The sequence below is a fragment of the Vanessa tameamea genome, chromosome 6 (genome assembly GCF_037043105.1).
Source record: "Vanessa tameamea isolate UH-Manoa-2023 chromosome 6, ilVanTame1 primary haplotype, whole genome shotgun sequence".
In the NCBI taxonomy this organism is placed as follows: domain Eukaryota; kingdom Metazoa; phylum Arthropoda; class Insecta; order Lepidoptera; family Nymphalidae; genus Vanessa; species Vanessa tameamea.
In genome coordinates this window covers 206,871-218,568 of record NC_087314.1, presented here as the reverse complement: position 1 = coordinate 218,568, position 11,698 = coordinate 206,871, and the positions used below count along the sequence as shown (strand labels likewise).

General features: G+C 37.9%; 2 protein-coding genes across 3 annotated transcripts; one reads left to right on the top strand and one right to left on the bottom strand.

The window, feature by feature from the left end:
- Positions 1–146: 146 nt before the first annotated feature.
- LOC113393395 (calcium uptake protein 1 homolog, mitochondrial-like) lies at positions 147–11,635 on the top strand. Of its 2 annotated transcripts, none has more exons than XM_026630258.2 (10): positions 147–605; positions 807–933; positions 1,613–1,772; positions 2,194–2,231; positions 3,187–3,301; positions 8,711–8,871; positions 9,150–9,285; positions 9,556–9,661; positions 9,740–9,957; positions 10,035–11,635. In XM_026630258.2, the coding sequence occupies exons 1-10, from the start codon at positions 382–384 to the stop codon at positions 10,187–10,189; spliced, it is 1,440 nt and encodes a 479-aa protein (XP_026486043.2). In that variant the 5' UTR covers positions 147–381; the 3' UTR covers positions 10,190–11,635. The 2 variants fall into 2 exon arrangements, with proteins under 2 accessions (XP_026486043.2, XP_026486042.2); XM_026630257.2 differs by lacking the exon at positions 1,613–1,772 and adding an exon at positions 1,093–1,252 and having other exon boundaries at positions 149–605.
- LOC113393401 (carbohydrate sulfotransferase 13) lies at positions 3,353–4,854 on the bottom strand. The gene is made up of 3 exons (XM_026630275.2): positions 4,441–4,854; positions 4,107–4,356; positions 3,353–4,023 (listed from the first exon to the last, which is right to left on the bottom strand). Exons 1-3 carry the CDS (start codon positions 4,636–4,638, stop codon positions 3,368–3,370), a joined length of 1,104 nt encoding a protein of 367 aa, XP_026486060.2. The 5' UTR covers positions 4,639–4,854; the 3' UTR covers positions 3,353–3,367.
- Positions 11,636–11,698: the final 63 nt, after the last annotated feature.

Sequence of the window (11,698 nt, the reverse complement as noted above, 5' to 3'; positions counted from 1 at the left end):
ATATTCAGGTCTTGGTACATTAAATATCTTATTTAAAATATGTACTCTTTTTGAAATTTATTATTAATGTCTGTAATTTATTTCAAATTCGTCTGAGAACAAAAATAATTTGACCGTCTATAATCTGAATGTTGTCAATTGTCATATGTCAAGTGTCAATTGTCATGTACATCTCAGAAAAATGAACGAAACCTGTTTTTAAAAGAAAGTTATTGCTGTTTTTAAATTTTATTCATATAGTGCTTCTAAAAGTATACCCTGGATGTAACCTGAATAGTGTGCTAAAGGACTTGATCTTAAATTTGACAAACAATCAAATATTAAACGTTTATTTTTGACTATGTATTTCGACTGTTAACAGCTCTAGCTCCACTTACAAAAATGTATTCTCGACTTCTTAGAATACCTAAAGAAATATCAGCCGTGCGCAACGTTAAACACATCGACGAAATTGCTAAGTCTATTACGCCAATAACCACTCGCGTACAAAGAATTCATAACGATACGACAAACAATAACTATGACCGTTTTCAAAAATATTCTAATAAATACGTTTTATACTCACTAGTTGTAGGCGTTGTGGGATATACGTCTTATAAAATATGGTAAGTTGAAAATATAAATATACAAAGTTAAGACTGATTTTTTACCTCACTGTGGTCTTGGACTCATTCCATTTTCTTAAGTTTTCCATATAAATAAATATGTAATCTGCTAGTAGAAGATAAAGTCCAGGTATTTAGAAAATAATCAGTTCAATTATAGCAAAATTCAAAAGTTTTATTCAACATAATGATTATGTGTAGGTTGCGATACCAAGTATTTCCAGCTATAACTGCAGCTGAAGATGTGGCGAAGACGGACTCAGAGAATGAAGTTGAAACAAGAAAAAAAAGATACAGAAAAGAAAAAATTGGATTCAGGGACAGAAAGGTGAATAATATGTTCATTATATTTAAAATAGTTTAATTTACCTTTGATTTAAATATTTTCAGTTCCTCTATAAATAGAAATTATAATTTTTCATTATGATTTATTTTATTTTCGTTATTACATTTTAATTAAGTTGTTTTATTTATTTTGTTATGACAGATAATTGAGTATGAAAATCGAATGAGAGCTTATTCGACTCCTGAAAAAATATTCAGATATTTTGCGACAGTTAAGTTAACATATGGAGAAAATACAGAAGTTTTTATGACACCTGATGACTTTTTAAGAGCTATAACGCCTGGCATGAAGCAGCCTGATGGTATTTTAATGTATTTTGCTATTCTATTTATAATGGTTTAAATTTAGCAAAGTATCAATTGGATCTATTCCATTTTTAAATAGAACCTTATTTACTTTTTGCTTAGGAAAGCAGAAAATAAAATAGACATAATGGTAAGTGGCCACCTCCACCCATAGTCACTGGCATTGTTAGAAATATGACCCACTTTATAATGTGATCCGAAATATTAAATATTAAACTCCGTTTATCTTAATGGTGCTTGTGTCGCTGAGGTAGATTAACTTGTGAGTCACTCGTGCATTGAGCCCTGGTAACCGATATTGTAAACAGGAAACATTTTGTTATAATTGTGTTTTTATTTGGGACGCTGCTGGATAGATAATTGAATATGAAAACCGAATGCGTCAATACTCGACGCCCGATAAGGTATTTCGTTACTTTGCAACTCTACAAGCTCAACATCATGATCAGCACGAGGTGTTCATGACTCCAGATGATTTTCTACGTTCCATGACACCTGGAGTCAAACAACCAGATGGTAGTATTATTTATGGGTCCTGCTATATATACTAATTTGTCTTTAAAATGTAAACAGTAATTAATGGATACTTCTTATTCATATTTATTCTGTATCATATTACAAAAGGACTTCTTCTACTTTCATTTGATTAGCTATTGTTTCATTTTATTTACTAGAAGCTCTTGAAGTACTGGGTTCAAAATCCGGATAGTAAATATTACTTGGTTTGTCATAAAATTCTAAGTAAATTACAAATTTTGTAAGTTGTCAATGCTTGACTTTCTTGCTTTGAAAAGCGTGTAAAGCTGTTAGTCGTCACATTTATTACAGTTAGGGAACAGGAGCAGCCTCTACTACTCAAACTCAATCTGTTACGAATATTGTTCAAAAAGATGTCTGTGGATCAAAGCCTTTATTAATATAATGATTCTATTTACAGGATTAGGACTAGATCAGTACAGAAGATATGATCCAAAAGTAAGTGATTCTTTCATTTTATTATCCTGCAGTATTGAGGCCAATTGCAAGTAACTTTATCACAAAAATACTTGCTCGGTCCTTGAAGAGTTTAGATATATTAAAGCCAGTTGTTACTACTTTATATTGATAAATGATCTGTTTAACTATAAAGCATATAACTATTATAACAAATAACTTTGTAAATTGTAATAAAGGAAAATAATTTATAAAAACATTAAATTCTCATTAATTGTGATAACTAATTAGTTTAAGTGTTTTAAATATAGAGGTTACAATTATTCTTATGACATACTATCTTTTCTCTCTCTCTGGCACGGGCACTCTCTTTACACCAGTTTCTTCTTTTCAGAACATCGATGAGGTACTGGCTATTCGCCTCTTCTTCACAAATACCTAGCGCTCACTCCTTTGTAATATTATTTTATTAATAATATGCACAGATTTTGAACTCTCGACCCCACCATGCTGTTACAACACTAGCGGGCAGTTTCCGTACCCTTCCACAAACCAGCCTACACCCCTTTTATTTCGGTTTATTAGCATTTTTAATTTGTAGTTCTTTTCCAGCTTTCTTTACTATTTCTTGAACTCGAAACTTTCAATTATTTAAAATTAGGAGCTTCAAATCTTTAATAATACTTAGCCTTACGACGTAGCATGCTTTTCTATCTGCCGGTTTATATAACAATAGCGGTGCCTCCGTAGCAGCCTCCGTCAACAGGAACTTAAATAGTTGTAGTATTTATTTTAGTAGAGAACTTTGATCTTTACCATTAATCGTTAGTTCACTTATGGCCCTTTGGAATGGGAATTAGATGAATAGTATTAGAAAATTTCCGTATTCATATTAGATACTATTTACGCGCCTTGCAAATGAATAACATATAGATAATGCTCAGACTTATCGCGCTTCAGAAAAACCAAAAGTAAAATGATTGAATTGTTTCAACAGACCATAAGTCACCGACTCAACTTGGATTTAGACGAGGATTCGATATTCTACAAGCTGGGATCTTCGGGCCTCATCACCTTCAGCGATTACATCTTCTTGCTGACGGTGCTATCGAGTGAGTGTTCCGTGTCCGATCTAACCCCAGTTGCAAATAAAAAATGCATGAATATCCGTAAACAGTTTATTCTCGTACATAACGGCGATAAACACCCGCGTCATATCCAAACATATCGAAGTCGACCCCGTATATGGCCAAGAGCCCGGCGAGCATGCGCCGGTCCAGCTGGCCGAAGTAGCGGCGCAGCAGGGCGGCCGTGTCGCGGCCGTCGCGCGACTTGTTGACGACCGCGCGGCGGCCGCGGCGGCGCAGCACGTGCGCCAGGCCGAGCCGCTGCGCCACGAAGGCCGAGTCCCGCGCCAGCGTCTCCACCTTGGCGATGACCGTAAAGTTAACGGCGCACGGCGTGCAGAATTGGTGATACGGCGCCCAGTGCTCGTCGAACGCGGCCGCGGGCCGCGATATGAGGTGCGCGACGAACTCGCGGAACGTCGGACCGAACGATGTAATCGGTCCCAAGGCTTTCGTCGCCGCCTCTCTGTGTTCCGCCACAATTTTTCGCGCCAATTTTCTGTAATACGGCGGCGTTATGTTCTCCAACTTGTCCCGGTATGCCGATAACAACCGAACGAATGGCTCGCGCACCACCAGCAGCGAGATGACGCCGGGCGTCGTTATCGTATCTCTGAGTTCCTCTTCACTCGGCCTCGGGAACTTCTTTCGAGCTAATGTTAGTGGCGTATGTCTCGTTCTGGCGAGAAACTTCTTGTCGTAACCGGCTGTAAACATATCGATTGATTTATTCAAATTATTGTCACTAACACGAGTAGAAATGATTATTGAGTTGCAATAATATCTGTACCTAAAATATTGAAATTGTACATCCACGTCGAGCTGGCCGCCTTGAATATGTTACACCAAACAATATTATGAGCGTGATCCACGAAGAACTCCTTGCTGTTTATATCTTGCGTTTGAAGGGATCGTTGTCGGCAGACGTCTTGAGCCCTGACAACCCGTTTCTCCAATTCGATAACAGTCGCATTGTCGGGCTCAAGCCAGTCGTCGGTCGCATCTGATTCGTTATCGTCCCCTAAGACCGGGCCCTGCAACTGTGTATTGCGTTTAAACATCGGAACTTCAACTGAAAGACAACACGTATAATAACACCACACACGAGTATACTGTTCGTTTACCAGCCACTTGGTGTAATTGTCAGGTATCGACCAGTCCCTCGGCGTCTGGGTGCCGCTGCTCTTCAATAAAGTCATTTTCATGACAACAATATAAAGTGTCGCCCAAAACAGAAACGTTAATGTTTTTGCGCCGCATCGCAGGCACGGGAAAGCCTTTGTTTTTATCCGCGAACGGAGTCGTTTCGAAGGGAATATCATTTCGCCGCGTCATGTGGTATACGAATTGTTTTTAAATGTTTGAAATAAGTTTAAGTAATACGTAAAATGAAATCAGTCGTTGCTATTGACTAGAACATGTTTCGCGCCACTGTTTACACGTTTCGTATTTCATTGACCGTGCGACTCGAGAGCTGCGAGGGCGAGTGACGCAGCCTCCGCGCACGGAGCATGAGCGGACTTAATGATTTTGTGATCTCGCCGCCGCCGCCGAGCTTCCTATTTATCTAGAAGCCGATAACTCGCTTAGCTATATGGTGTTTTTATTTCAGTACTTGTCATAATGAGTTATGTATTTAAATTCTGAAGCTTGATATTTTAAGAAAATAGAACACACAAATTACAATAATAACATTAAAAATAATGTTGACATTCCAACTAGCGTAAATATTAAAAGTGATCAGTGGTGATGGGAACCCATTAACTTCTAAACGCAATTACAATTATTACAATTTGGTATTTAATATGGTGACGTAGGTACACATTTTATTGGACCTTTTAAACGTTGTTAGCGGTGTTCAGCTAAACTCTGATTTATCTGTTTCTGACATCATAGATTTGACTCTTGAAAGAAGATGCATCATTGTTCAACTAATCACCTCGTAAACAATATCAGTTTGAGAACAATATAAAGTTAAATAACATCAACATCGTTAATATTTGCTCAAAGAACTCGTCTCGTGTTAAAGCTCCCGGGTCTGTTGTTATACCGGGTGGCGAACACTCGGTCGAAAGATTTTTATGCACATTATAAACACGAAATAAGTATATGAAAAGCCAATGAAGCTTGTTTATTTGTCTTTGTGTATTTTAAGCCGCAATCTTCGGTAACAATGGACGAGCTCTAGGTACGGTGCTACGTTCGACTATGTTACGCCAATCAATGTGGTGTACTACAAAACAAACCTAATAAAACCTGAACGAGAAGTAAATATTTGACATGTCAGTATTGGACGGTCAGACACGACCGTAACTCGCTAATCGTGTACTGCCTAAACTGGACTTCTGAAAACTATAAAATATATTCCTCGGTAACGTTGGCACTTAGTCACTTCAAAGACCCGCACTGTTCAATCCCCATTTGACTAATATTTGTATATACATACGGCTAATTTTTCGTGTCGTATGCGTTTTTGTTGTTCGTGTTTCGGACTACAATGGTGTCCTAATGGGGGCCGTCAAGTGTGAAGAGTTTATTTATTTTCATTTATATAGCGTGCCGCTGATGGCGTGCGAATCAATATGTTTTAACTGAGATATTAACATAACTGAGCCGCACGCCAACGACACACCACTTAGTATTTTAATAGGTCAGTGTGCCAGTTTTTCGAATTAAAACTAAAAAATCATGTTAAAACAGAAAATTTGAAAGAAATTAGCTCTTGTAATATAATTTTATACAAATAAATTGAAATATGACCAAGTCAACATTTATTTATCAAACAATTTGGGTCTCGTACAGACGAATAGTAAATACGGTTAAATGATATCTTTGCTCGCATATGTAAAACGTATGATTGTGTACTGCATTGAATATATTTCACTTATCAAATACATATTTAAATATACATAACAATAAATATCTAGTAAGTCGCTTACCGCTGTCTGTCCCTATGTATGCTTAGATCTTTAAAATTACACAACGGATTTTGATGCGGTTTTTTTAAATAGATAGATTAATTCAAGAGGAAGGTTTATATGTATAATACGTGCACAATATAGTAGAGAAACACTGATAATTTTAGAGGTTTCTCAAGTTATGTCTTAAATAAACATATTTTTTGCGCTTACATTGCAAACGCTGGCTGAACCATACGAGATGGATCAAAATAATGTACTACAGTGTAGTAAACCTTAAAAAGATCTTCAAAAAAGGCCGCGATGTTACATGTCTATCTCTTAGGGATAACCCAAAATAACCATTTTATCCTTTACTTTAAACAGAATCGCCCTTTACAGCATGTAATTTAAATGAATATTTTCGAAGATATTCCAGATTAAAATTAAATTAAAATTAGATTTAAATTAAAATGCGGTTTGTATTGTCTAATGACAAAAAAGCTGAGAACGTTGTAAGACATTCTGTAGTATATTTATTATCAGCATTTAACCTGTGCGAAGCCGGGGCGGGTTGCTAGTATATATTTATATATACGATTCAAGGTGGCGCAGTGGTTAAAACACATGAATCCGAACATGAGCTAGAACCACACAGTTTTCATTTGCTTAAGTGCTTAAAAATTGTCGCAGCCAACTTTTTAAATTAGCCTTTTAATTAACAGCCTAGACACTAAAGGGCGCCGTTCAACCAGCTTCCTGAATGACACCGACCTATAGATCTTCCATTCATAGAATAGGAACTCTCATGTAAATAAAAACATTTATATTGATAGTTTAGGTTGGAACATAATTATTTGATTAAATGCAAAAAATTATAATATCGCGCCTATATTGAGACAGATTTTTTAAAAGGTTTTGACATCATAACTACTCTTGGTACTTACGTATTAACGCAACCGCTGCAGTAAAAGGACCGGGCTTAAAATTCCGACGCACAATTTTGGGGAAAAAAGTGTTGTATATGGTAGAAGTTTGGTACCTGATTAGAAGAATATGTTTATTTTGATCATTTTGCTAGAAGGCTCAGATTCATACGTTTGATTGCGCAAAATTTTAACAAAATCGAGTCTGGTAAGGATAAACTTATAACGCCAAGTTTCCGACTCCGCAAAGACCAAATAGAGTTAGAGTCGGGCTTTTTTAACCAATTTTAAAAAAGGAGAGTAAAGCAAATTTACCTGTTCTATGAACGGAAATAATTTGGCTAAGTGTCATTCAGGCCGCTGGTTGAACAGCGCCGCGCGACGCCTAACCATTTAGTAAAGTGGTTAGGCGTTTCATTGGAAGGCCTAGTAAGCGAGTTGCCTGCGACATGGATAAGAGGTTTTTGTCCAGCAGTGGGCCATACTACAAATACACACACTCACCATACTTATATTATTAATGCGAAAGTCACTCTGACTGTTACCTCTTCACGCTTAAACCGCTGAACCGATTTAGATAAAGTTTGGAATGGAGATAGTTTAAGATCCGAGGAAGGACATAAGCTACTACTTTTAATTCACACCTCTTTGTTGAAAATGGGAGTTGACGGTTTGTATACTATAGGTAAAGTTTAACAACTTTTGCACGGGTAAAGCCGCAGGTTCAGCTAGTGTTTTAATACTTTTAAAAATATTGAAAGAATTTATCATAAATCTTTTTAGTATAGCTTAACGTCATTGTTTGTTGATTTGTTTTTACCTTACGTTTTTGTTAAGTTTTAGTGAAAATTGTTGATACACGTTCCGTTACTTATATGCTTTTAGTGATAGCACGTAACTGAAGTAGAACTTCGTTACGTATTTGCATAAGTCACGAACCGATCATGTATACTCTATTGTAGTACTCTAACGTTATAATTCATAATATATAAATGCAATCATAGTTATGTAATCTCTAGAAGTAGATTACAATGATATGATTGTTTTAAAATATCGTTACATTACAAATAAATTGATAAACGAATTGTGTCTCGTAACCGGCAGTAGTAATACTCTATTAACAGCACCTGTATTGCGAGCCTCGAGTGACGAAGTTAATTTATATAAATTTTCTGGGCGGACCTACACATGTGCCACATGACACGTATTGGGCGCCACCGCATGGGCACATACGCGTCATACGTGTACAGGCATCGGCGCTGTAAGAATTATATATATTATTATATTTTTTTACAATACCACCGCGCTTTGGTGAAAGCAACGTAACGTTACGTAACGTTAGGTCACGAGGTCGGTGAACCTTGTAAACTAAGACGTAACATCCCTTGTGCCTTTGAACCGGAACAAAACAATACAAAGTATCTTAGTTGGCAGTACGATATACGATGAGTGTGTGGTATCTACTCGGCCTGCACAATGTGACACTAGCACCAAGTAACAGGATAAATACGAGAATGCTAATGCATATAAGTCGTAATAAAAGTGTATAACGTATGAACTGACGATTACAGCTTCGCGTCGACACTTCGAAATCGCGTTCCGCATGTTCGACCTGAACGGCGACGGCGACGTGGACTGCGAGGAGTTCGAGAAGGTGGCTGCGCTCATCCGCCAGCAGAGCAGCATCGGCTCGCGCCACCGCGACCACGCCAACACCGGCAACACCTTCAAGGCAAGCTACGGCACATCTCCCCCATCCTCCATCTCATTACTGGAAACGAGTCTAGTTTCTTGACGGTTCTTGTCGGTAGAATCTTCCGACTCGGTGCTAGAAGTACATTTAATTATATTCGGTAAACATAATCGAATAAAGTATAAATATTTATCGCCCAACGCCGAGCACGAGATGATAAAGTTATAGCCCTTCGTTTATTGTGGTCGTCGTTTGTAACGAATGTCGTCTCCATCTTTATTTGATATAAGTATAATCGTAGTATTTGTCTTTTGTAGGGCATAAACTCGGCGCTGACTACTTACTTCTTTGGTCCCAAGCTCAACGAAAAATTGACAATTGAAAAGTTTCTAGACTTCCAACAGCAGCTACAGAAGGAGATTTTATCCCTCGAATTTCAAAGAAAACAGCCAGGTGGGTCTCGTGAGAAGGAAATGTTTCTATTATAAACTATGGATTAAATTATAAACCAATTAGAAATCTGACAATATCTGACTCATTTAATTTACTGGAATGTGGGCATTAAAGTGTTTGAGAGTAGGTAAACAGGAGTTTCGGGAAGAAGGGCGACCTTGGTGTATAAAGTAACACGCCGGAGAGAGGTTTGCTCTCCAGTCGCTTAAAATCAAGATTCGAGGTTCAGGTACGCGGGTTCATACGAAATTCTTTCGTTTAATTTTTCAGATGAAAACGGACGGATCACCGAGGCGGACTTCGCAGAGCTCCTCCTGGCGTACGCCGGCTACCCCGCCAAGAAGAAGGCCAGGATGCTCAAACGCGTCAAAAAAATGTAAGTCTCGGGCGGCGGCGGGGGCGGCGGCGGCGGGGGCGGGGGGCGCGGCCGCCTGACCCGTGTGTGCGTGCGCAGGTTCCGCGACCACGGCGTGGGCGTGACGCGCGACGACTACCTGCAGTTCTTCCACCTGCTGAACAACATCAACGACGTGGACACGGCGCTGACGTTCTACCACATCGCGGGCGCGTCCATCGACCCGCCCACGCTGCGCCACGTGGCGCGCACGGTGGCGCGCGTGGCGCTGCAGCCGCACCTCGTGCGCGTCGTCTTCACCATCTTCGACGAGAACCGTGAGTGCCCGACCGACCCGACCCCTCGCGCTCTCGCCTATTGTTATTTATCATTGAAGCGCCTCGTGCCTTCGCAGTGGACGGCCAGCTGAGCAACAGGGAGTTCGTCGCAGTGATGAAGAACAGGCTGCTCCGGGGCCTGGAGAAGCCGAAAGATACGGGTTTCGTGAAGCTCGTGCATTCGCTGATCAAGTGCGCCCGCGACACGAAGCCGGCGCTGCTCGACTTTTGAGGCTTCTGCCAGCGATGTGAGTCCTTGCTCTCGTTCGGCTCTCTCCGGTTTCAAATAATCGAAACATTCTTTACCCCGATTGTATTTACGAGATTATATTAGACGTCATCCAGCCTCCTGATTTAGAATAGCAAAATCTAAACTCTGCTGAGAAGAACCAGCAAGAACGATTAGCAATAGTTTTCTCAAATGAAATTAAGCTTAAAAGATTCGATAAAATCAATAATGAGGTTTACATACTTGTATAATTATTATGTATTCTGCCGACTCGACGCAATGCATTTCAAGTTTACCAAATGAAGGCTTTATTTAATGACACCCTAACGACACGACTAATCATTATAATAGTATGATTTGAAGGTGTTTATTACTAAAGATCCGTATTCAACGGTTGTCTTCTAAAAGGTTACCTTTTTATTCGATCATTTAAATTAGTTTAATATATAGAGCTGTAAGAACTACGGGTTAAGGCTTTACATACATATACTTTAAAATATGCATTAGAGTATTTTCAGCACCAAATATTTGTCGAATTCCAAATATGTATGATTGTACTGCACAATCATACTGTATTGATTTGTCCCGATGGGGACAAACTAGAAAATATAGGGAACTCACCAACCCGCTCAAGTGTTACCTCTATATTATGAAACAAAGATTTCCTAAGAATGTTATGTAATTGTATCTCATCAGTCAGTCAGGACGTTGTTTTTCATATTTATATAGTTTTACTAATAGATATTAACAAAAGTTATTAAACAGGATAATAACTTGCTATCTCTGTCTAATATTTAGAATTAAAAAGGATAGCTTCATATACAGATAGATTGCGTAAAACAAATTCATCACAATGCTTTATTAATTTTATGTTGTTTAAGTGCTTATACATATTATTTAAATGTTATATTAATTATATAAAACGTCTAGTCGAAATAAATAATGGCCTTAAAACACATTGTGTAGCTAAGAACACTGTAACTGTTTACTTGTATAGTGTTTTCTCTTTCCGTCATCAGTAATATGATATTTGAAAGAAGACGACAAAACATTGTGTAACCATACAACCGCTACACAAAGTATGTTTATTGTGTAATTAGTAATATAGTATACTGTATAACACAAATCATTCTAATCGTTATTATTTTTTAGTCTGTAATTATTAATATTATTTACCGTTTTTCATTTTATTTTTATCTGTTTTTTACATGTGGAGTGTGAAAAGGCATTATATTATAATAAATTGATCTGCTCTGTGTTCATAGTTTTAAGTTTTTTTTTTTGTGTTTTTGAACATACTACTAGCAGACTCGTATAATAAATAATTTTATACTTTTGTGTATATGATATATGGCAACATTTTAAAATAACTGGCTCTGTCATCGTTTCGAACGTCTGGTGTAAAATAATCTGTCATGTAATTTTGTGAAATAAATGAATTGAAAAGTATTCGTAGTGTTTCAATTTACGTCCACAACTTCCAACTCCTCGAATCGATACCATTAAGAGTGT

Bases quoted from the DNA above. Each gene is read 5' to 3' on its own strand.
- LOC113393395 (XM_026630258.2), top strand. From the start codon at position 382: ATGTATTCTCGACTTCTTAGAATACCTAAAGAAATATCAGCCGTGCGC. The intron at 606-806 runs GTAAGTTGAAAA...GATTATGTGTAG, and splicing joins TATACGTCTTATAAAATATG to GTTGCGATACCAAGTATTTC. The intron at 2,232-3,186 runs GTAAGTGATTCT...TTGTTTCAACAG, and splicing joins ACAGAAGATATGATCCAAAA to ACCATAAGTCACCGACTCAA.
- LOC113393401 (XM_026630275.2), bottom strand. From the start codon at position 4,638: ATGATATTCCCTTCGAAACGACTCCGTTCGCGGATAAAAACAAAGGCT. The intron at 4,357-4,440 runs GTAAACGAACAG...CGCAATACACAG, and splicing joins ACAATTACACCAAGTGGCTG to TTGCAGGGCCCGGTCTTAGG. The intron at 4,024-4,106 runs GTACAGATATTA...ATATGTTTACAG, and splicing joins GTACAATTTCAATATTTTAG to CCGGTTACGACAAGAAGTTT.